Source organism: Magnolia sinica, chromosome 6 (assembly GCF_029962835.1).
Source record: "Magnolia sinica isolate HGM2019 chromosome 6, MsV1, whole genome shotgun sequence".
Lineage (NCBI taxonomy): Eukaryota > Viridiplantae > Streptophyta > Magnoliopsida > Magnoliales > Magnoliaceae > Magnolia > Magnolia sinica.
The window spans coordinates 33,895,059-33,919,688 of record NC_080578.1 but is presented as its reverse complement, the minus strand read 5'-3'; the positions used below and the strand labels follow the sequence as shown (position 1 = coordinate 33,919,688).

At 36.7% G+C, this 24,630-nt stretch overlaps 2 protein-coding genes across 2 annotated transcripts; both read right to left on the bottom strand.

The window, feature by feature from the left end:
* Positions 1-5,075: 5,075 nt before the first annotated feature.
* On the bottom strand, positions 5,076-5,774 carry LOC131249964 (small ribosomal subunit protein eS1-like). Its single transcript, XM_058250680.1, has one exon. It carries the CDS (start codon positions 5,448-5,450, stop codon positions 5,166-5,168), a length of 285 nt encoding a protein of 94 aa, XP_058106663.1. The 5' UTR covers positions 5,451-5,774; the 3' UTR covers positions 5,076-5,165.
* Positions 5,775-14,094: 8,320 nt separating this feature from the next.
* Positions 14,095-16,264, bottom strand: LOC131248638 (tropinone reductase homolog At2g29260, chloroplastic-like). Its single transcript, XM_058249004.1, has 3 exons — positions 16,140-16,264; positions 15,162-15,225; positions 14,095-14,318 (listed from the first exon to the last, which is right to left on the bottom strand). The coding sequence occupies exons 1-3, from the start codon at positions 16,176-16,178 to the stop codon at positions 14,191-14,193; spliced, it is 231 nt and encodes a 76-aa protein (XP_058104987.1). The 5' UTR covers positions 16,179-16,264; the 3' UTR covers positions 14,095-14,190.
* Between the last annotated feature and the right edge of the window lie 8,366 nt (positions 16,265-24,630).

Here is a 24,630-nt window from a genome sequence, read left to right as displayed (position 1 = left end):
AAATATATATAGACTGAGCAAAGCCAAGTCAATAAGAGGTCTACCCAAATTAAAGAAAATGGACAAAATTTGTTGCGAATGTTAAATTGGTAAACAAACTAGGAGTAGTCACAAGAAAGTAAATTCCAGTGCCACATCTAAACCCCTCGAACTCCTCCACATGGATCTCGTTGGACCTACTAGAACGGAGAGTCGAGGTGGAAAGAAATATTTTCAGGTAATTGTGGATGACTTTACCAGATATATATGGGTAGTTTTCATGAGAGAGAAGTCTGAAACTCTCAATGAAGTGAAAAGGATACTCAAGTGTATCCAAACTAAGAAGGAATCAAATGTTTCTAAAATCTGTAGTGACCATGGATCGGAATTTGATAATAACAATTTTGAGAAGTTTTGTAGCGATCACGGGATATCACATGAATTTTTTACACCTAAGACACCTCAACAAAATGAGGTTATTGAAGGGAAAAACCGTATGCTTCGAGAAATGGCCAATGTTATGTTAAAAGCATGAAATTACCTAAAAATCTATGGATTGAAGATGTGAACACTGCATGCTATATAATAAACCGTGTTTATACTAGAAAATTAAATGAAAAGACTGCATATGAACTGTGGTTCAATAAGAAGCCCATAGTCAAATACTTTCGAGTTTTTGGTAGCAAGTACTATATTTTACATGACCATGAAAAGTTAGGGAAGTTCGACACTAAAAGTGACGAAGGAATTTTTCTAAGGTATGCTCTAAATAATGGAACGTATCGAGTTCTCAATAAGAGAACCCATGTTATTCAAGAGTTCAATAATGTGGTTATAGATGATCACTTGAATACACCTGTCTCTAGTTCAGAAGATGATGAAGTCTCTATAGTTGACAAACTAGATTCTTCAGCCAGTCAAAATAACACTAAACTGCGGTCAGTTAAAGACCATCCAATTGATTAAATTCTTGGGAACCCTCTTACTGGTGTGCACACTTGAGGACAATTAGAAAATATATGTAATTATGTGTGCTTCACTTCCCAGATTGAACCGACCAACGTAAAAGAAGTGCTTACTGATGAAAACTGGATAGTAGCAATGCAAGATGAACTGAATAAATTTGTAAGGAATGATATATGGTATTTGGTTCCTAGACTTAATGATAAACATAAAATTGAAACTAAGTGGATCTTTAAAAATAAATCTGATGAATTAGAAAATATTATAAGAAACAAGGCAAGACTGGTTATACGATGGTACACTCAGATAGAAGGCATCAATTATGATGAAACCTTTGCCCCAGTAGCTTGTCTTGAATCTATCAGATCATTCATATCCATTTTTTGTTTCAAAATTTTCAAAATCTATCAAATGGATGTCAAGAGTGCTTTCTTGAATGGTGATTTATATGAGGAAGTATATGTAGAACAAACTAAGGGTTTTGAAGACCCTAAATACACCGATCATGTTTATCGCCTAAAAAAGGCACTCTACAGTTTAAAACAAGCTCCTAGGGCATGGTATGAGAAGTTCACTAAGTTTTTACTAAGTCACAATTTTATAATGGGGAGTGTTGATAAGACACTGTTTGTAAAGAAACATAATGATCACATACTTATTATTCAAATATATGTTGATGACATTATCTATGGCTCTACTTGTTCTAACCTGTCTACTAAGGTTGCAGAGTTGATGAAGCCTGAGTTTGAAATGAGTATGGTGGGAGAACTAAACTACTTTTTAGGTCTACAAGTGAAACAACTTGAAGACGGGATTTTTGTTTCTCAAACCAAGTATGCTCTAAACTTGGTTAAGAAGTTTGAATGTGAGAATGACAAAAACTTTAATACTCCTATGAGTACGACTCTTAAGCTCTCTAAGGATGCAATAGGTAAGAGTGTAGATCCTAGGTTGTATCGCAGTATGATTGGTAGCTTATTATATTTAACTGCAAGCAGACCTGATATAGCATTCAGCGTAGGTATCTGTGCTAGATATCAATCAGATCCTAATGAATCTCATCTAATTGCTGTTAAGCGAATTATGAGATATGTCGCAAGCTCAAACAATCTAGGCCTTTGGTATCCACATGATACTAATGTCCAATTAGCTGGTTATATGAATGTTGACTGGGCTGGGAATACAGATGATCGAAAGTCTACTAGTGGTGGATGTTTTTTTGTCGGGAACTGTTTAGTTTTATGGCATAGTAAGAAATAGAGTTTGTATCGCTATCCATACCTGAGGCTAAATATATTGTAGCTGAAAATGCATGCACTCAGCTTGTGTGGATGAAAAGAATGTTAAATGATTATGGATTTGCGCAAGATACTATGGTACTATATTATGATAGCTCTAGAGAAATCAATTTCTCTAAGAATCCCATCCATCTCTCACGAACCAATCATATTGACATTGGATATCATTACATTTGTGAATTAGTGGAAGATAAAATTATTTCATTTGATTATGTTCAACTGAAAATCAACTTGCCACTACCAGAAAACTGGGCAAAGGCTACGGATAAAAATCGTAGCTAAAGGCTTATGGCTATGGTTAAAGTCTGTAGCACGACCATAGCCATTGATGCCGTAGCCATAGGTCAAAAATCTATGGCTATGGATCTTATCTGTAGCCGTATATAAAATGGATGCGGTTTAAATCCGTAGCAATTGCTTCTGTAGTGCTAAGTTATTTACAGCTACGGATTATATCTGTAGCTAAAAGTAGCGCAAGAACCGTAGCAATAACCTTAAAGCAGAAACAACTACGGTTTTTAGATAAACAACTACGGTTATTGGCCGTAACTATATTGACAATAGGTACGGATTAAATCTGTAGCAATAGTTTCCGTAGCCCTAAATTATATGCAGGTACGGATTATATCTATAGCTAAAAGTAGCATGAGAATCGTAGCAAAAGCCTAAAATTAGCAAGAGCTACGGTTTTCAGGTAAAGGGCTACGGTTAATATCCATAGCTAATGCCTGTTTTAATAAAAAATTTCAAAAATAATGGTAGCTCTCACAATTGTAGTACACCCTGATAAGTCATATAAGGTAAAATAGATAAATACTTCATGGCTAAATCATTCAAGCAAACAAAATCATTCATTCATTCAATCATATACAATCATTCATTTCCATTCACAAAAGTACAATGCCAACATAATAGTTATATGTCTATTTAAAGTTCTCATTAGCAGCAAGATCCAATGCCTTCTCGCAGCCAAATAGCATCTCAACAATTGCAAGCGAAAACTCCATAGATGTACCTCTACTGGTTATCAATTTGCCATCAACTAACACCCTATTCTCAACTTCACTTTGATCCAAAAGCATATTGCACATGGTTGAAAATCAATTTCATCATACTAAATGGAAGAAATTGCATGTTATGACATTATACGTAAGAGGCTGAAAATGTGTTTGTGTGTTTTGAAGATTGAGCTAAAAATGCAATGGACTCACTTGGAACGTGGCCATCCCAAGACCTACATTCGACAAGATCGTGATAGAATTTTTCATGATTTGAGGCTTCTTAACACCCCATATGTAGTACGAAAGATGTTAGAAGAAAATCAGATTTAAGAAAATCAGATTCACATGTAAAGAGCAACACATTTAAAATTCAAATCTCTATTGGAAAAAAAGAAAACCATAATTTCAAATACCCACTTCCAGTTCATGAAGAAAGACTGACAATCACATCGAAATCCATCGCTCTCCCTAAGGACCTGAAATTCCAAACTCCCAACCTCAAATTCAAGAAAAAAGAGCAAAAGAACAGAGCTGAATTCAAATCTCTCTCTGAAAATCTGCAAAACCCTTCACCAACTGTTCAATTAAACCTTTCAAACCCCAACAACTGTTCCACACACTTTAAAAATCTGCTACCATTATTCTATACAACAACAGCATTAAGATATATTTAAACAACAACTGTCAGTTTGGAACAACAACTTCCATTATTCCATTGTTCCTTAGAAAATCAGCAAAAGTATTTTCAATGGTATTTAATGTATAGAAAATCTGCTACCATTGTTGTGTGGATCGTAACCCTATCTTTGCACTTCCTCTATATGCAACGCAACCAAACCCAACCAAATTTTAGGTTGATGCAAAATTCAGGTTGATAGTGAAACCATTTCAGGATTAAAAAAAAAAAAAAAATTTAAAAAGAAAAAGAAGAAGAAGAAGAAGATGCATACCGAGTTTTGTTCCCAGCAAGGTTCATAAAATTGTGATCCTCCATTGATGACGTTAAATGCAGGCATAGGCAGAACTAGAGTTTTGTTCCCAGCAAGGTTCGCAATTGTGATTTTTGCATAGTAGCTCATTGAATCTGTGATTGATCACTGAACAGATTAGATCGATGAATTGTGCTATCAAAGTGACCCAGTGCAACTAAGAGTAATATAAGTTATTTTGCTTTGATAGTAAGGGATCATTTCTTTATTTCACTTGTGAGGAGATATATGATACTCAGGGTGCGTATGACGCTCCATACTCAGAAAATCTACATGCGGCACACATTGACTCAAAACAGACATTAATGTACCATCGAATGCACAATCTTTGGATAGGTAAAGAATTTCGATCCACAAATATGACGATAATGGTGTAATCTGTGTGTATATTTCAAGAAAGTTGACTCTTGGCTATTAGAGAAAATAAAGAAAATTTTGCCAACACTTGGGTATTGGCCAATAAAGAGAGCTGAAGTTGACTCTTTAAAAGGAAGCAGAATAGGACATGAGACATGTTAGATGCAAGCTGCAGTAGTTGAGAATTATAAAATATGATAAAGAGGTTCAACCGTTAAGAAGTTAAATCAATGTACTGAACTAAACAGTAGTGTCAAAACATTTCAAGTCTCAGAGATGTGCAAGGATAAATCAACAAGTTAAACTTAGCAACATTTTTTAAGATTGGCAATAGAATGATTAAGTTGATTACCTGATCAGATGCAGAAATGATAAAATGCAGATTTGGTGTGGAGTCTGCACTTTCAATTTTAACAGTTACATGTATATCTACACCACAGCTGCAGAAACCATATTTGCACCACAGTTACATGTCTATTTGTTATTGTCATCTCTCAAAATTCCCCATCCACTAAAACAAAATCCTCAAACATTCCATGAAAATTGAAGATAAAAAGGGAAAATGAAAATACTAAACGTTAAGCGCCAACAACTTCAGCTTTCGCCTCTGCAATTGGTTCATCTGCTGGCCCCTCCAATTTCACTCCGACATCTTCCGAGTAGTCACCATGAACCTCCATCAGCTTGCCAAGATCAAATTTTGGGGCTTTAAGGATGTTGACTTTCCGAATGAAGACATTTTGCAGAGGATAGATGCTGGATGTTGCCTTCTTGATCCCCTTTCCAATCACCTCAGGGATGAACTTCTGCACTAACTCCTTGAGATCACAGGACGTTGCCTGGTTAACCATGATTTCCCTCATTTTTTTTTGCAAATCTGTCTGATTTGGCTTGACTGGGCATAACAGGTTCACTTAACTTGGTTAGGGCGCCTCTTGGTGAATCCAATGCAAACATTCTCAGGGTGTAGTTGTCTATCGTCTTCACATCTACATGCGCCTCGATCAAGGTTTGCCAGTTATGGACCAGCGATCTTAATTTGTCAGTTGTAAAATCCATTCCCCAAAAGTTTGTGAGGACATTCCTTCCTTAGATATCCTCTGCTCTAAGACGGATCTTCCTGTAGGACTGATCCTCATCAGCCTGAAGGTCAGCCAAGGAACACTCAAACACTCGGTGTTTGAGACCTTTATACTGCAAGTTACAGACATTAATAAATGTGAGGCTTAAGACTTTAAACAGACATTAAAAATACTGTAATAATTTCTTCATATTACACTTCTATCGGAAAATATTCAGCATACAATTTGCTCCTTAGATTTCCACCATTGGAAACTCATTTTCTAACTATTAAATAGTATCATTTTCATTACGGCCAAGTGCGTCAGCACATTTAATAAGTTGTCCTTCATATTCTAGTAATTCGTAAATAATATGAAATTACTATGCTCCATACTCAAAAAATGCTCTAGCTCCCTTAGATCACTATAAGTTACTGTGCTCCTAGTGTAACCAAAGAAAAAGATCCAACTACAACTTCACCTTGAACTGCAGGGTACTATTGATAGCATCACTTATCAGCTCCCACTTTGGACCCATATCATGCATGAGGACAACAAGTGCCTGAAATAAGAAATTTTAGTTAGGGAGTTCTCCATTGTCCTTGCAATTAGATTTCATATTTATTCTATTTACATGGGTTTCGATTTCTCAAAACCATTAAAATGACCAAACAGAATTTTCAAAAACAGAGTGCCAACATCAATGAAAATACAACTTCTAGCAAGAACTTCATTTCCATCAATGAAAATATTTTGTAAGTGGCCATTAATTTTCTAAACAGATCTATCTGATTCCCAAATAGCTTTAAACATGCACCACTACAAGCCATGCTTGCTAACCTGCCATCGTTGTAGGACATCTTAGCCATGCATCACGTGGACCAGCCTGAAATCTTTGTATAGGGACTCATTTCAACCAGCAACACAGTTCATGCGAGAAAGAAAGAAAGAAATAGTGTCCACAATGGGAGAGAAATATAACTATTTCAATGAAATCCATAAATGTAACTTTCTATGACGTAGAATTAGTGTGCACTATTTGACCTAGAAAACAAAAGTCTCTATTAGTTCTACCAAGTTGTATATTCTGGAAATGAGAGGACAAAATTGCTATGGTTGTAGAGAATATGAGACCTAAGTATAAACCATCATTGTGTTATTTTGAAAATTGATCACATGTATTCCAAGAAATAAAAATATACCTTGTGGAAGTAAAAACCCTTTGCTCAATGCAGGTCATTCATAAGGCACAACCTGCAAGAAAACAAAACTTAATCATTTTAGAATAATAACAAATCATGAATGCGCAAAAATAAAGTAGTTTGCATATGGAATACGCCTTGAACTAGGTCAATTGATAAAACCATATAACAACAGTTCACATTCAATTAGAAAATATCCACCAGTTGAATGATAGGAACATGCAACGGTGGGTGGTTTTGAACATGACCCATCCATAGTGCGTCCCACTATATGAATGATTTGTGGGCTGCAAAATGTGCAAAAGAGCATTGTTTTGGTCGTAGACAATTGTTTGTTTCTTCATTCATTACATTCTCTCACAAGAGGAAGTATCCAATTTCCAATTGAGTAATTTGCACTGCCCATAAAATCCACCCTCCTATGTCCTAATAATCCACTTGGCCATCTGTTAAATGTGGACCATTGGATGTAATTGCCCATTTTCAATCCACCGACTCGATGGCTATGATCATCCAATAATAGAGATGTCATTTGCTGGTCTGAGCAAAAGAATGATGTTTTTCTGATTGAGCATCCTTTGTTTCTTCATCCAATACATTCTCTCACAAGAAATATCCAATCTCTAATCAAGGAATTTTCTCAGCCCATTAAAGTCCTCTACTCCCATCACCAGGTGATCCCATTGACATCATAATCTACTGAATGTAAAATCATTAGATCTAACATGAATGAACTTATAGGCCAATGATCCTGTTAAGTTTCATGAGTACCTCTGAGAATTGTAAGGCAACACACCAACATATGCGAGCAAATCTGCCAGCCTACAAGCAAAAATAAACTCAAAAATTATAACAACTTCAAAAAATTAAAAAAAAGAAGAAGATAAAACTCACCTTGAAGCCCTTCTCCCTCCTCCTTTACCCGGGCTTGGGACTGGCAATGCAAGGAGTTGTATTGGCGGAGTTAAAAAAGGGCTTAAGCTCCATTTAATTTGAGATAAATTTACATTCATAAACACTAATGTGATGACCAAATGGAGCCTAAGACTATAAATATATTCAAATATATATTGCAAAATTCATGCAGACTATAAATATCGATGAACTATAGAGTACTAAAAAAAAGCAAGCCAAACATCATATAGAGTGACTACTTAAGCAAAAAAAAAGCATCATGTAAGCCCCAACCAAAACCCACTTAAGCCAAATTACTATATGTTCAATTATATAGTACTATATTTGTTCAAATTATTGGAATCTCATTGATTGCTTCCCCCATTGCACAAGTGATCCCGGACCGGCCTCTCCAAGTGTAGATGCGAATCCATCTTCTTTCCACAAAGGAGCATCAGGGTGTATAATCTTAGTCAGGATAACAACAAAAGCTCCCTCTGCTAATGGCTTACAATGGACAACTGCATTTGGACTAACTTCGTGTACTTGACCATGAGTAACAACACCATGTAAGCCCTAACCAAGTAACTCAGATTTCTTATCGATATATATTGTATCTGGCTACATGTACACATATAAAATGGTATTGGTATTGTTAACATTTATAATATAATTGTAAGCTTATTACATTAGCGAAATTATAATTGCATACCGATGATGCCTGAGTAGATTTAGCCATTGGTGGTGATGAGAGGTTTTGACTAGACAGTGCCTCTTGATGCATACCCACCCAGGACTTTATATCAACCAATGATTTCTTTATCTCTAATATCTCCTGCGCTAGGCCTTCTTTTTCTTTTGCCATATTATGTAGCTTTGAACGAGCAGGGGTTGACTTCTTCAGTCTTATTTTGCTTATCAAGCAACCCAGACCACACATTTGCCCTTTACTGTCAGAACCAACCAACTGTAACACATTGCAAATTAAGTTATTAAGAAATTCATAATTACCATGAAACTCAAGTAATTTTAAAACTTTATTAGTACCTGTGTAAGGGCATCATCAATGCCGGTCATCTTAGAAGCAGGATTACTACTATAAAGCTCATCTAGTTTTTATTGTGACAAAATTAATACAAATGAATGTAAAATAATTTAAAGTTATATAATAACATTTCATAATGGTACTAGTTAGTGGTAGGAGGGGTGCACTTACAACAAGGTCAGGACACTGGACGACTTTGTCCTTGCTCATATGGGCTCTTAAGTGGACATCACCTCTACCTATCTCGGCATTAGAGGTAAGATTCCTCTCCATCGCCTTTGGCATATAACATATCGTTCAAATACATATCATTAATAGAGTTAATTAGATCAAAATTAAATTTAATTTTAAACTATAATACTTATCTTTAGATACATACCATCTGATGGCGAGTAACAACCATGCTGTGCCTCCTAAGACACGCAGGTCCTTTTAGCTTTGCCCGATTAACTTTATTCCTTGCACTTGCTCTCTTGAATTGCTCAGTGTTGTGTTGATCCACAAAGATCCTCCAATCCTCCATAGGGACACCTGGGGGGGCAGGACTATCTCTAACAACTATAAGATTGTTGTTTTTTATATATTTTTTAGTTAACCTTTTCTTATAATTTCTCCATGTTTCATTGATGCGTTGTGTTATGTACTAAACACCTGCATCCCAACTTTAATCCTCAAACTCATAAAATAGTGACAATGTTTCTATGACCTTTTGAATGTGTGCATAAGGCACCTGGCAAAAGTCCTCGTATATGATCAAGATATGAGCACGGGCTAAGACACCAATATATGATGCAAAGTCTTTGCGATTAGGACTGTCCTCATTCGGTTGCCCAATTCATTCGTCTGAAGGACTTTTTTCCTATCAAGTTGCACATGTAAAGAAGCACCCTTAGTAGGGCCTCTCTTTCTAAATGAAGAAGAAGCTGGCACATCTCCATAAAAAAGAATAATATTTATATATAAACATCGTTGATTACCGCTAATATATAAGAAAAATGAAATCTACATATCTAATTAATGAGAATTATCTTATTACCTTTGGTGTTGCTCGCATTTGCACCCAATGCCTCTGGTTGTGAATCAATGTGCTTATTTATATGCTAAAAAAAAAACACTAATGGTTAAGAAATAATTTAGATAACAGATAAAGTACAAACAATTCACTATATTATCCATACCTTCATTATATTTCCTTCAATATATATCATTTTATTACATGGATTAAAAATACAAATAATTCAATAGATTCTCCTTGTTCACTTTATTTTTTTTGTTTTCTCAACTACAACACTGACTTCTTCAGGTTCATTGAATATCAACTCATCGGCATTTGCTGAGGTGGTGAGATCAGGTCCTACATCAGCATCAGTTACAACCTTCAATCATTCTGATAGAAGGCATGTCTCCTCTTTGCCAAAATCTTTTTTGGAACCTCCAAGATCATGTGCCATTTAGGATTTTTATGATCTTTAGAGTAGAAAACTTATACGGCATGCTCCGCGAGAATGAACGGCTCGTCACCCACTTTGTTTGAATTATAAAGACTAGATAAATTTACTATTCTCAGATTTGCTTCGACATTAACAGAAATACCATGATGTGTCACCTTCACCCAATCACACTTAAATAGGACAGGCTTATACCCTGTATGGTACTCTAATTTGATAATTCTATGAAGGACTCCATAGTAAGGTTGATTTTCATCCACTGTATTTATATCCTCAGCACTAGATCGGAAGGTGGTCATACCCTCTATCATAACCCCACTATTTTAGTTCGTTTTATTCTCCTCATATTCCTTAGTGATGAAAAGGAAACCATTAATACAATACTTATTGTATTGCATAGCAAAAGCTAGAGGTCCTCTCACTATGTCTTTGAATTCTTCTTCGTTAGATTCGTTGAACTCTATTTGTCTCTTTAACCAAGATATGAATTCATCCTTGGTAGGCACCTTCTTGGTCCTCCTGTAGCATCGCTGCAAGAAATCTTTGTATTTTCTGTGGCTTATTTGATACCAATGTTATATTGAAATTGCCTAAAGTAAAGAAGACACTTCATGACCCAAGTACAAGCTTGTTCATATGAGCTAAAAGTACATACCCTTCTCACGCATCATAGCTGGGATGACTCTTCATGACCCAAGTACAAGCTTGTTCATATTCGATACCCATTAGGATGACACTTTGACTTGAACCTACTAGACCAACATTGTCATCATTAGAATCATCGTCAACAATTTCTTGTAACTTTTATGGTTCTGGAATGACTCCGTTAAAACATTTTTCCAGCTTTTCCAAGAGGCTTGTTTTATGTTTTCCTCTATATTGGTTTCAGTATATAACCGTCTCCTCTTGGATGTATTGTTCTGCAATGCAACCCTCAGGTTGTATCTTGTTACGGACATAAGCCTTGAATGTCTTCATGAACCTGACAAAAATAATGATACATTACATATACATGCAACTTTAGACGTTTCACCTATTTATTCTTATTAAGCTCATAGCGTACCTTTCGATTGGATACATCCATTGATAGTATACATGACCATATATGCGAGCCACGTAGGCCAAGTGGATGGTAAGATGCATCATCATGACAAATATTGATAGAGGGCATATAATCTCAAGCTGACATAACGTCCTAGCCATGCCCCTCTTGAGAGTAATTAGCATTTGAAGGTCTATGGTTGACGAGCACAAGGCATTAAAGAAGGTGCAAAAGCTTATAATTATAGGACGAATAACCTTCCTATCCTTGAATGCATGCTGGATAAGAACCGGGAGTAGATGTTGCATCAACACATGATAAGAATGAGACTTCATTCCCTTTAAATCCATGTAATCTTCCGTTACAATGGTCTTCCAGTTCACACTAAAACTAATAGGAACACACAGATTATGCAAAGTCTGGATAAAAAGCTTTTTCTCTTCTTTTCTTAGACAGAAAGGACCTTATTTCTGAAACATTTTTCCATTTCTCTTTTTCAGCCATAGACGCTTCTTAATTTCCAACCGTTTCAGGTCCCTGCATGCATTAACATCATCCTTGATTTTGTCAGGCATGTTCAACATCAAAACAACAAGGATTTCACATATATTTTTCTCGACATGCATATCATCAAGGTCGTGGTGTATGGGAATATCTTTCCAATACTCTACATCAAATAATATATACCGTTTGAAGAACCACGGTGATTCAACGTCATCGGTTAGCTCTTGTCAGCCTCCATCAATACCCCTTATATTCTTCTTCCCAGACTTCCCCCATTGCATATTAAGGTTCGCAGTTTGTCTTTCAACCTCAATCCCGTCCAGACAGATTGGTTGTCATCGTATCTCCACTTTCTTATAATAAGTGCCAGCACTTGTGTCCTTTCTAGCCTAGTCCAACATTGACAACCACCGTCTATGGCCCATATAAACATGTTTCTTTCCAAACTTGAGTTGCAAGGAATCTATGTTGGGACCATATACAGGACAACCATATTTACCCTTGGTTCTACAACCGGAAATGTTACCATATGCTGGAAAGTCATGGATTGTCCAGAGCAGAACTACACGCATATTGAAATTGCTTTCAAGGTATGCGTCAAACGTCATGACCCCTTTCTGCCATAAGTCTTGAAGTTTATCAATCAATGGTTGTAAGTAAACATCGATATCATTTCCCGGTTGTTGCGGTCCCACAATGAGCAAAGTCAATATAGTAAATTGAGGTTTCATATAAAGTTTTGGTGGAAGGTTGTACGTCACACACATAATGGGCCATGAACTATATGAAGTGCTATAAGTGTTGAATGGGTTAAACCCATCTGTAACCAAACCCAATCGAACATTGCAAGGCTCAGCTGAAAAATCTGTATACTTGTCATCGAGATTTCTTCATGCAATAGAATCAGCTGGATGCTCCATCTTTTCATATTACAATTTCCTGGTTGAGTGCCAGGACATTTCTTTCGCCAACCATGGCACACTGAACATTTTTTGTATCCTTGGTGTTAATGAAAAATACCTTAACACCTTGGCAGGTACTTGAAATTATTTTCTGTCATCATCTATTTCTGTCTTGAACCTAGAAGTTTTACAAGTTGGACAGCTAGTTTTCATCTCGTGCTCTCTCCAGTACAAGATGCAGTCATTTGGACGAGCATGGATCTTCACATAATCAAGACCCAACTTTGTAATGATCTTCTTTGCTTGGTAGGTATTAGTTGGAGCCTTATTACCAGAAGCAACACCTTCTTTAGTAATTGAAGGAGCTCTGTAAAGCTTTTTTAACTCCATCCATGGTTCACCTTTAATTTAAAAAGCCATACAATGAAAGTCATCATGGTGAAATCTTCTACCCCAGGGTATAACTCAGTCATTGCTTCTTGTAGATTTGCTTCAAAATCATTACCTTCATTTTCCCCAAATTCACCTTCGACTACAGGGGTCACGTTCAGCTCATCCTGTACAACTTTATCTAGGTTATTACCACCAAGTTCTTGAACGATCGTGTTGTGAACGTCATTTAAGTTTGGGACACTATGGCATTGTTTGGAACTTGATGCACGTTCAGTACACTCAGGTGATGCATGCTCACCATGCATGTTCCAAACCCTATATCTTGGATCGAATCCATTTTTCATTAGATGTATTTCCAACTCATCATAAGAAATCGGTAAATGTCACTACTAGAAAAAGGGGCAAAGGCTATGGATTAAAACCGTAGCTAAAGACCTATGGCTATGGTTTTTATCCGTAGCACGACCGTAGTCGTAGGTGCCGTAGCCATAGGTCTAAAACCTATGGCTATGGATTAAATCCGTAGCCATAGATTACAATAGCTACAGATAAAATCCATAGCACTTATTTCTGTAGCGAAAAGCACCTACAACTACGGATAGTATTTGTAGCTAAAAGTTGTGCCGGATCCGTAGCAATAAGCTGAATTAATAACAGCTACGGTTGTTAGATTACCAGTTACGGTAAATATCCGTAGCAATTGTCTACATGTTAAAAAAATTATAATCATTCATTCAATTACCACCTGCGTAATCATTCATTCATACGTTCAATTACCACCTACGTAATCATTCATTCAATTACCACCGGCATAATCATTCATTCAATAATGAATCAATTACAATAATGCTGAAAATAAAAAGGAACAGACATCATCTTTTCTTGGGTATGTACTTATAAAGAAGCATCTTTTCATCGCCTTGAATGCAATAACCTATGAGCTTGACCAGATTCCTGTGTTGAAGTTTTGCAATCAATATAACTTCATTCTCAAACTCTTCTAAGCTTTGTCTAAGCTTTGTCTGGAACTCCTAGAAAGTCATTTCACAGCTATTTCTTATCCTCCTGGTAGCTTCCCCTGAAAAAAATTATAAAGACAATCCTAACAACCATTACCTTATATTGTCTTTTGCCCATTCACATGTCAAGGTTTTGATATACCAAGGTGTCACACAATTTGTCCTTATATTGTCTTTTGCCCATTTACATGCCAAATTCTTTGTAAGTTGATTAATTGCCGCTAACAAAACAAACTGATAATAGGAAAAAAAAAAACCACCTTGGAATTTGAGTGAGAAATGTGAAGGCTACTTAATGGTATAGTAGGATTCTCAATCTTACTATCTCCAGACATGCCAATATGGTATGTGGCATGTATATGCTATATCCCTACTGTTCATCAGTTATGCAGTATCAACATCTACCTGTGAAAATCAGGCCAGTCTAGTCACTTGGTGGGCACACATGTTACATACATGTGTTTCTTATTACCTGACTACTGAATTGGCAACCACGAAACATACATGATTGGACCCACTTAACAAATGGACAAATGGCTAGGATCTCACACACGCATGCCACATTTGAATGTTTGGGACGAGTAAGGTTTGAGGGGAAAAAAAAAACAAACAAAAGATAGAAAACTGGATTAGCTGACAAGTGACCCTCTTATCACTCCATATCTGGCAAGAGAATCAGCAATCTAATTTGCCTCTTTTAGAGTGAATATTGGAAAAATTGGATACAATAGAGGAAACACAACAGTGAGGATCTTACAAGTAGAATTATTATTTTTGTTTCAGCTGGCTATATCCCACATGTTCACAGAGGAAACCCAATAGTGAGGATACTTGCAAGCATTTCAACCATTTTGGATTTAGAATTGGCAGGCTTTCTTGTCACCTCAATTAGTCCCCATGAAATTTTGCATGATATCAACATGCTGATATAGAATATATTTTCTTCTCTTTTTTTCCTCTTTGGTTTCCTTCTTTTTAAAAATGTTATATGGAGATAAATTAGAAGTGGCTAGAAGACCCTAACAACAAATCAAACATGTCATCTGGAGTTAGAAGAGTCATACTGCCAAGAATCAACTCAACATCTGCTCTACCACTTTCTGATGCCGCCTCCCAAGCTTCATGGACCTTCAAAATACACACATTCACACTCAAATGTGCACACACACAAAAGATAGAAAGAAAAGAAAAGGAATGTTGAACAATCTACTTTGCTCCAACTAAAAATTGTGGCAACTCATCCACTGTACATGTGGCACACAAGCACCCAACCAAGCCCATCAAAATTGTGAAATGGAAGGTTCAAAAAGATTATGGTCTCCGGTCCAAATTTGGTTGGCAAGATTTAGACAGTTTAAGTGTTCCGGGAGACCCATGATTCAGGTAGTCCAGAATCAGCATGGATGTATGCTACGTGTTCATCATTAAGTTGCCACAACCTAGTGGTGACAATCACACAATGTACTCTACCAGTGGGTCATTGGCCCATTGTGATTAGAGCCAAGGTGTGTTGTATCGGCAGTTATGTAACAGTAACGGTGAAATCTAAAGGCACCTTTCATTAGCATCCAACTATCCTGACATTTACTCCAATACCAGAACATCCACTGTAAGTATGTTTGACTGATGCAAGCTTATAATTCTTTGTGAATTAATGATTTATATTATGCACTAGGCAACCTTTATAACTAGGAATTATTTTAATGTTTATGAAATCATTGATATTGATTGAACCTTCTACAAGTATATGATCCTTCCATTTTCCAATAAAAATATGTTTCTCACAAGTGGCTATTTCATCCCCATTGAGCAATCAGATCTATTCTACCCAAAGATTGGGTGTGTTCAATGATGGTAGAGAAACCTAGTGATGAATTTATGCATACTGTCTTTCTTCTTGTCGAGCCACAAAACTAGCCATTCTAATCCCTAAGTACTTGGTAATGACAGGTAAGAATTTCTATAATTTTCTTAAATACGCAGAAATTAGAAGCATTCAGGTGTATTATTAGTACTAGTTCTTTCATGAGCAGAAAACTTACAGCGGGGCTTTTGTCCATTTCTATGAACACTGCTTGCATCTTGCCATAGATTTCCAAGTTGCTGTCTTGCTGTTGTATGCCTTCCTTTGCAGTCTTTGATCTTCTTATGAATTAGCTGCACATTGCCAATATCCAATTACATCAGCAAAAAACTACATTATTCTTTTAATCAACAATGCAGCAGCAAAATCTTTAGAAATCCTTTAGTTAACTTGTCTTTCTAAAACAGAAAGGCTTTTGGGCCATCGCATTTAGACAATGGGACCCTCTTATTGAGTAGCTTGGATCTCACAAATGTGTGGCAGATTGACATGTAGAAGCCATGAGCTCCTTGCAAGGTTCACTTACATAGTGTCCATAAAAATCAATCCTAGCCATTAAGACACTCAAAAACAAGAAGACGAAACACAGAGCGAGAGAAGGCATCAGTATACACACCCAGGACAAAAGATCACCGTCCACGACATGGGCTTCTAGGACCAACGAAAAGAACTCCTGAAATTAAATGAAATCTAATTGTGCATTAGAAAAGAAAAGTAGCTTTTTTGATAACTGGGCAAGCTTTAAAGCACTCAAACAAGTCAATGAATCTTATCCGCCCGTCTTTTGAACCATTTTCAATATTTTCAGTGTAGGGTGCTTTTGATTGCACTAAATATCATGAAATTTGACGGTTAATTAGTCTAATTAGATGAAAAATATCATGATATTTGGTGTAGCCAAACGCAAGCTTAGCTACAGTAATTTATGCATAAAACTTGACTGGCTTGCTACCTGTATGATTTCAGATTTGATTCTGATTTTTTCGAATGATTAAAACTGGTATGCACATCTATACAGCTGAAGATAAGCATATGAAAGAGGAGATTCACTGTACACATGTAAGAGATCCTGGCCATTCACCAGGCATCACAAGACAGGTTCACTCATCAGGTATGCCACATGTGCATGCTGGATATAGATGATTGGTACTGTCTGCCAACCTAAGCAAATCATTAACCTGGATCTTGCACATGTGAGCAATGCTTGCACTTTTCTCCCAAAATTCCTCTTCAATCAGCCTTACTATGAACCTTCCCAGCATTTCTATATGTTCAAACAGCAGAAGAATTCTACCTTGCTCAGACGATGCAAAAAGATGTCCTTAGAGAACCATGAATCATCCAATATCACCGATGCGCCTTTCTCAAAACCCACTGTGTTTGTGTGGTCCTTACGAAACCCATATAGAAAAGATTAAATTTAATAAATTAATTAAAACAAAATCATATAGAAAAAACTATTTTACAAAATCTTTTTTGAGATAACATATCTTTGATTGATGAAACAGCCAAAGAACAGTTGTGAGATCCAAATTGATGGGAAGCACACCATCAACAAATTGAAGCAAGAAATTTTCTAAAACTGAAACAAGAGTCTCAAATCTCATTTACCTATTTTTGAAAGCATAGGACATATGAAATACCTCGAGTTGATTTCATCAATTCCTCATTAAATGGAACAAACAGGCCCTTGGGTCTACCAGGTAAAATGCAGAAGGGAATGAGAGAAAACCTATGATTTATTATTAATTTTCACCAATATTTAAATTTAAAAAAGAAAAAAGAAAAAAGAAAATTTTGGGATTTACAAGAAAAAATTACAATGTGTCACCCTCCATTCACCTAAAACTACAAACAGAAATACATACACACGCACACACAGACAGACATACATGCATATACAGAAAAAGATCGCCATCAAACATTGTGCACCAAAAGCCAGTGTACATCTGTTGTCCAAGAAAGAGATTGTTTCAAAGTACTTTCATGAGGAGATGAAATTCAAAAGTGCAATGCAGAATTTAAATTGATTTACCTGTTTAAAATTGAAGTAGGCTAGTCTCTCTTCCATGCGTAAACAGGCAACGTCAAATGCACTCTAGCAAGTTACAGGGATTTCTTCGTGCTCATGAAGTCCCAAAAACCTATTCCATTAAAGAAGAATGGTTTATTGACTAAAATTTCAGATGGCTACCAATGTTCTAGTTCTAAAAGCTTTAACTCAATTTACTGAAAGGAGGAGGAAAGAAAAGTATGTAACCCATGTCAAAACTGATGGAGTCAATGTTTTGAAAAATCAAATCAAATAGGTAGAACCACAAATTTGTTTAAGTATTTTTGAAAGATTAATAAAATACAAAGACTAGATCTTTCTTTCTTTGATAGGTAAGCTGGGCTTGACCTTGAGACCTCAATGTTGAAATGCAGTTTGTCTACCATTGAGCTAAAAAAGAAAGGAGAAATCAATAATATTCCACAATTCCATAATTAACATTAGCCAATTTATAACAATCAATGGTAGTGTGATTAGTAATGAGCCAAATAGAGCATCTTAAGTGATTATAAGAAAGAAGTTAGTCTCAGTATGTTACTGACAACCCCACTACATCACCCTTCATTTCTTATTAGATATTAAGCTATTAATAATCAAGAAACCATATGCTAGTCCATTAGTGATGCAATTGTATGATTCATATATGGTATTTACGAAGAGAAGCTATGCAATCACCATCCTTAGCTGAACATATGCATAGTAACCATGGGTCCTTGGTTTGTATAGGGTCCTTATCCTAACTATTGATCTGATGGGCCCGACAGTGGATGGACTATCCCAAAATCACCAAACCAATGGGTGCACGAGAATCTCTCCACACCCATATCATAGATTGAGAAAACTACACCTACATAAAGCCTACAAAACAAACCTATAGCTTGGCAATGCAAAATAAATCACAAAAATCTCTCCACACCCATATCACAGATTGAGAATACTACACCTACATAAAGCTTACAAAACAAATATATAGCTTGGCAATGTAAAATAGCCAAATGCTGGCTGGTACAAGAGAGAATTATAAGTTCATGTTCACTGGCCATTGTATCATTTCTTAACACGCATAATTCCTCACACGTGGGGCCCATTGTTTGGCAATCTAAACCATTGACTGATGGCCCGCCATGGATTCAGGATGCCCAAGAAATCTTCTAGATAGGAAGATCACAACCAATCATCATGGTGGCTCCAAGTAGATAAGGTTTGTATTCAGTGGAATGATAAGCCGACCAATAGCTAGGATCTTCCAATCTGGGAGGTTTCTGGATGATCCCCAACCCATGTCAGGCCTAACAGAACAACAGGTCGGATCACCAAACCAATGGGTGCACATGCATGGAATCCAGTGTTCAAGAGCTTATAATTACTCAAATGCTGATGGAGTTTGGAGGGTAGCAGCCCCCATCCTTCACCCAATCACCCTGGAAAACTTCTTTTTTTTGCCTAAATCACTTCCCCTAATCTCTTCCATCTGCATAGGCAATGGAGCAGACAAACCCAAATTCCCATTTTGACCCTAGTAGATCCCATTTATTCCAAAACTGCCCTCAGCAGCCTTCCCAGGCATAGTTGGGTCAGCAGACAAATCCAAATTCTCATTTCGACCCTGGTAGATCCCACTCATTCTAAAAATTCCCTCACCCTTCAAATTCTTTTCAGGGTTTCTTTCATCATCACTGATCTATTGAAATCCTTCCAGCTCAATGTCAAGCCCTTGCTCATCATTCAAAAGAACCCTGGATAACCCTTCAATATGTTCAATTTCTCTAATCATCACACAGAACCCGATGATTAATGTTGGCACCATTTCCGGCAGCTTGAATGCTTGGAAATGGCTCCTGAGAATCGGCCAAAGCTCTGGATCGAATACCATTCTCTGAAAAGCTTACCTTTTTTTTTTATTGATTTGGAAGGAGTCTCTTGCCTTTTCGCTGCCATGCCATTAACGTACTGCAATAGCTGAATCAGTTCACTGTTTATTACCCTTTTCCCTTCCCGGATCATCGAGTCACCGCCCTAAATGGATTCGAGCTTTTGGAGCAGACTGGAGACTTTTTGCGAGAGGGCATAGGGTCTGCGCGGAGTTGGGTCTTGTCTGAGAGAGAGGATTTGATGGCAGCAAGATTAGATTTGATAGAGGTGAGGTGTTTGAGTTGTCTGAGGGTTTGGGATCGACGGGCAAGGAAAGCTCGGAAATGGGTTTGGATATTGCGAGCGACGATGTCTCGGAGAGAGAGAGGAGGTGAATGAGAATGAGGAGGAGGATAGATGTGGTGGAGAGATTCAATGGCCACGACACGACGGAGGAGGGATTGAAGGAGAAGGAGAGATTGGGTTTGTTGTGGTCGTTTTAGGGTGTGGGGAAAATAGGGAGAGGGAAAACCCTGAAAACCCTGTTCTGGGGTTTTGAGAGAGACAGAAGACACTTGTTCAGGGGTTTTGAGAGAGACAGAAGACACCTATTCAGGGGTTTTGAGAGAGAGAGATAAAAGGTAAATCGAGAGAGGGTAATGGAAAGGATGGACGTAAATGGTACGTGGGTTTTGGGAGGTCTGCGTGTGGGAGAAAAGGGCGGACGCAATGGATTTTGTTTTGGGGGAGGGCGCATAACGGACGACACTATAAGAGTGTCTGGTTTTAGAACTGTGGGCCCACGTGATATATGTTATTTATCCTCTCCATCCATTAATTTTAAAGTATCATTTTAAGGGTTGATGCAAAAAATGAGTCAGATCGAAGTTGTAAGCAGACCACACAACATATGAACAATAGAAATTTAATTTTTATTATTTCTTATGGTGTGGTCCATTTAGACCTTCAATCTATATAATTTTTAGGCTCATCCACTGAAATTATATATCTAAATTTATGGGTAGCTTAGATCAAACACATGTATTCCAATGGGCCCCATGGAGCCCCTTAAGCACCATTAATCAATAATAATGTGCAGGTGAGGATGTAGGCTTTAGCTATGGATTAATTGGGTTTTAGCTACGGATTAAATCTATAGTAAAATTACTACAGATTTAATCCGTAGCCAAAAGTTTTCAACATCCGTAGCCTTTGCTCAATTTTTTAGTAGTGCGTGCACATCTGCAAGTGGTGCATGGACAAAAAATGGTTTCTCTACCAGGAAGGTGATCTCGTGCAAACTTTAAAAACTTCTCATTCAAGAAATAAAACATGGGTATGGAAAACTTAGTGTTATCTACTCCCTATCCATTATAGGCAAAACTCGATTAACCAAAGGGTCCTTTTTGAACCTACACCTTACCAAAAAAATAATTAATAAGTATTTTTCACTCATTCACGAATATAATTCTAAACACATGCATCTATGATCTTGATTTGAAACCAACTAAAACACCAAAGAGTTTTGAAATACTTAACTAAAATGCTAGTTAGAAATGGTTCATTGTTGTTATCAATGCACAATGAAAAAAGATCATCTATTAGCATCCATACAAGCACAACAAGTTACCCAAGGCAAAAGTTCCTTCATTGCTATGAAAAGAGATCTTTGAAGACTTAAAACCCAGATGATGCACCCAAAACGTTATTTCAATAGTACAAGATATTAAAAGCTACTAGATATGCATTTTTGGATAGGTAACAAATATGCCAGTTTATCAATGGGATAAGATGTTGACACTAAAATGGTCAAGCTATATGTCCTAAAGAGGGGGGGGTAAATTTTAAGATAAATACAGCGGAAATATAGAAAGATAGAACTGAATAAATAAATCAATTCACATTACTGAATGCTAGCTCAAAATATTGATTGTTCTAAGGACAACCATGCACCATAAAAATGGCAGGGCAACCTTACTAGAACAAATAGAGAAACTGAAGCTCAAAGTAATAAAGAGATAGCAAAATATAATCCTGAATGATAAAAGATAGGTAATATAAATCACAGCATTCCCCACTGTACTTGAAATGTAAAATTTACAACATTCCCCACTGTACTTGAAGTGTAAAATTTACAACATTCACATCCACACATACATTCCACAATTCTGAATGATAAAAGATAGGTAATATAAATCACACATCCACAATATAAAGAATTATAGTGGTTCGCCTGTGTGTTTACCAACTGTTAAACAATAGCCACACAAAATGCTACTTCACTCCTAATATCCTCACGCAGGGGATATTAGCATTCACTATCAAATAGGTTTTCCCAGGTTCACTCAAAACCTTTACAATTGTGTCTTTTTCAAAGGGCTTACACAATTCAAGAAACCCTCACTTCTAAGTTTTCTGGCTCTCCTCAGATAACTAACAACTTTGAGATTTTTCTGGCTTAACCTCAAATAAAACCAAACAATGTAAATTACACAAATTATAAAATACCTGATTTTCTCCTTTGTTGTAGCAACCTAGAAGAACCAAGTCAGAGTAGAGATTTGAATGTCAAAGTTCAATGTCCAATACTCACTTTATAATGGTTCTAGGTTTTAATAGATTTTAAATTAAAACAAAAGGGTTAGCTCTAATTGATTTTGATTCCAGAAAAAGGAAAACAACAATTCCACTTTTCAAATTAGATTGGAATACAAGAAACAAAATCAATTAAGAAAGCTAAAGAAAGAGAATATTAAATATGCACACTTAGCTTATATGGAGCACCGACTTATCTCTCAGAAGGCCGAATAAATTTAGCTTGAAGTTCTTATTTTATTCTGAGATTCGTGCTCTATTTATAGGTGAGCAAATCACGCCTTCAACTGGTCTAAGGACCTCTATGACTGGTCGTAGAACCAACAAATATTTAAAAATTCGGGTGCGATAAGATTTGGCAGTTTCACAAGTGGTCGTAGGTTTCCTTCGACTAGTCGCAAGTCTCCTTCGACTAGTCGTAGGATCCCTTCGACTGGTTTTAGGTGGCCGAATTTCAACACTGTTCTTTGAGTCGTAGGTTTATGACTAGTCGAAGATGCAGTCGACACTATTCCTACAATTGGTCGAACATTCCCCAGGACTAGTCGAAGCCTAACAGAAAATTTTCAATTTTTGAACAAACTTACGACTGATCCAGGAAATGTTTAGACAGGTTGAAGCAGTGCTAGGACTAGTCGAACAAAGTCCACGACTAGTCTTAGAACAGAACAAACTCACTTATATAAAACATATGAATTATGTATCCAAAATGGCCTACTCTAAAGGTCAACCTAAGGTCAGTCATACCTTAATAGTGAAGTAAGGACATTGAAACTTTAGAGACGAGTGACCTTTGAAAGTAATGGAGCTTGAAGTCTTGATGTCGTTTAAACTTGAGAGATTTTTGAGATCTTGAGATTGAACTTGAAAGCTTCTTGAGATCTTGAGGTTGAACTTGAAAGCTTCTTGAGATTCTTGACTTGTGAATAGTGCTTGTCAAACTAAGTTGATCTTGAGTAGATCACTGCTCTTCACAGATGCAAGGTTCGTAACAGTGTCTTTGGCACCACAAATTTGACAACAAACAGGGCTATAAACTATAGAACTTACAATCTCCCCCTTTGTCAAATTAGTGACAAAACACACTTTCAAGATATTTTGCATAACACAGAATATCTGATTAAAGAATCATGCACTAGTTGTTGTATCTGATTAAAGAATCATGCACCAGTTGTTATCAACTGGCATCCTGCAGACTTGTAAATCAATATTCAGTCCACCTCTGCACACCTCTGCTCACACCTCTACACATACTCCCCCTGAGTAATATACTCATAAAACACGATACAATACAATGCTACTCCCTCCTCATGACAACATCCACATCCATACTCCCCCTTTTTATCACAATAGGACAAAGGAAGCACAGAACAGATGGCTGAGGAGAAATAATCAATGAGAAATATGAGAGGTAATTAGTCAAAATATGAGAACATAACATAAGCAACACACATAATTCATAAACTAAGCTAAGTTAAAGAGGGTGACAAACTCAAAACTAGTTAGGAGTAATAAAGTTATTACAGACCAGTAATTTTAAAAATACTAATCTGACCTAGATGAAGGAGCAAGAATGGAAGGATCAAGTTGATGCATGCCTTTGTTCAAGCGCCTAAGATATTTGCCCATATATTTGAACTGTAAATCATGGGCAACAGATATATTTTCCATCTTAACATTTAGATTCTCAACTTTATCTTCTAATGCACTCAGACGTGCATCAAATGGAGAAGGCTCATAATCTGGATCATTTTCAGAATCGGACTCAAGTTCTTCAAAAATATCATTCATATTAATATCATCAGGGGGAAGATCACCAGCTTCTTCCTTATGTTTAGCTTCAGCACTGTCAACACCATCACCTTGGCCAGGAAGGAAATCTAGCTTCATCTTATTGATATTGGAATTGTTAAATATCAGATGATGAATAGGAGCCTCTCCAACCGGCATATCGACTGACATATGTGTAGCCAACACAGTCATCAAATATCCAAAAGGAATATCACTGTGACCAGGATGGAGTCGAAACTGAATGATGAAGTGACAAATCAAGGATGGTAAATAAATGTTAACACCTCTGACAACAGAATGAAGAATACGAACCATGAAGGACGTTAATTCAGATTTATTACCCGACCGAGGATACAAATTAAACACAAAGATTTTATGA

What these genes read in the sequence shown, in the direction of transcription:
- LOC131249964 (XM_058250680.1), bottom strand. Translation starts at nt 5,450, where the DNA reads ATGAGGGAAATCATGGTTAACCAGGCAACGTCCTGTGATCTCAAGGAG.
- LOC131248638 (XM_058249004.1), bottom strand. Translation starts at nt 16,178, where the DNA reads ATGCAAGCAGTGTTCATAGAAATGGACAAAAGCCCCGCT. An exon ending in AAATGGACAAAAGCCCCGCT is followed by an intron (nt 15,226 to 16,139) that starts GTAAGTTTTCTG and finishes TGTATTTTGAAG; the next exon opens with GTCCATGAAGCTTGGGAGGC. An exon ending in TGTTGAGTTGATTCTTGGCA is followed by an intron (nt 14,319 to 15,161) that starts GTATGACTCTTC and finishes TTGTTTTGTTAG; the next exon opens with CGGCAATTAATCAACTTACA.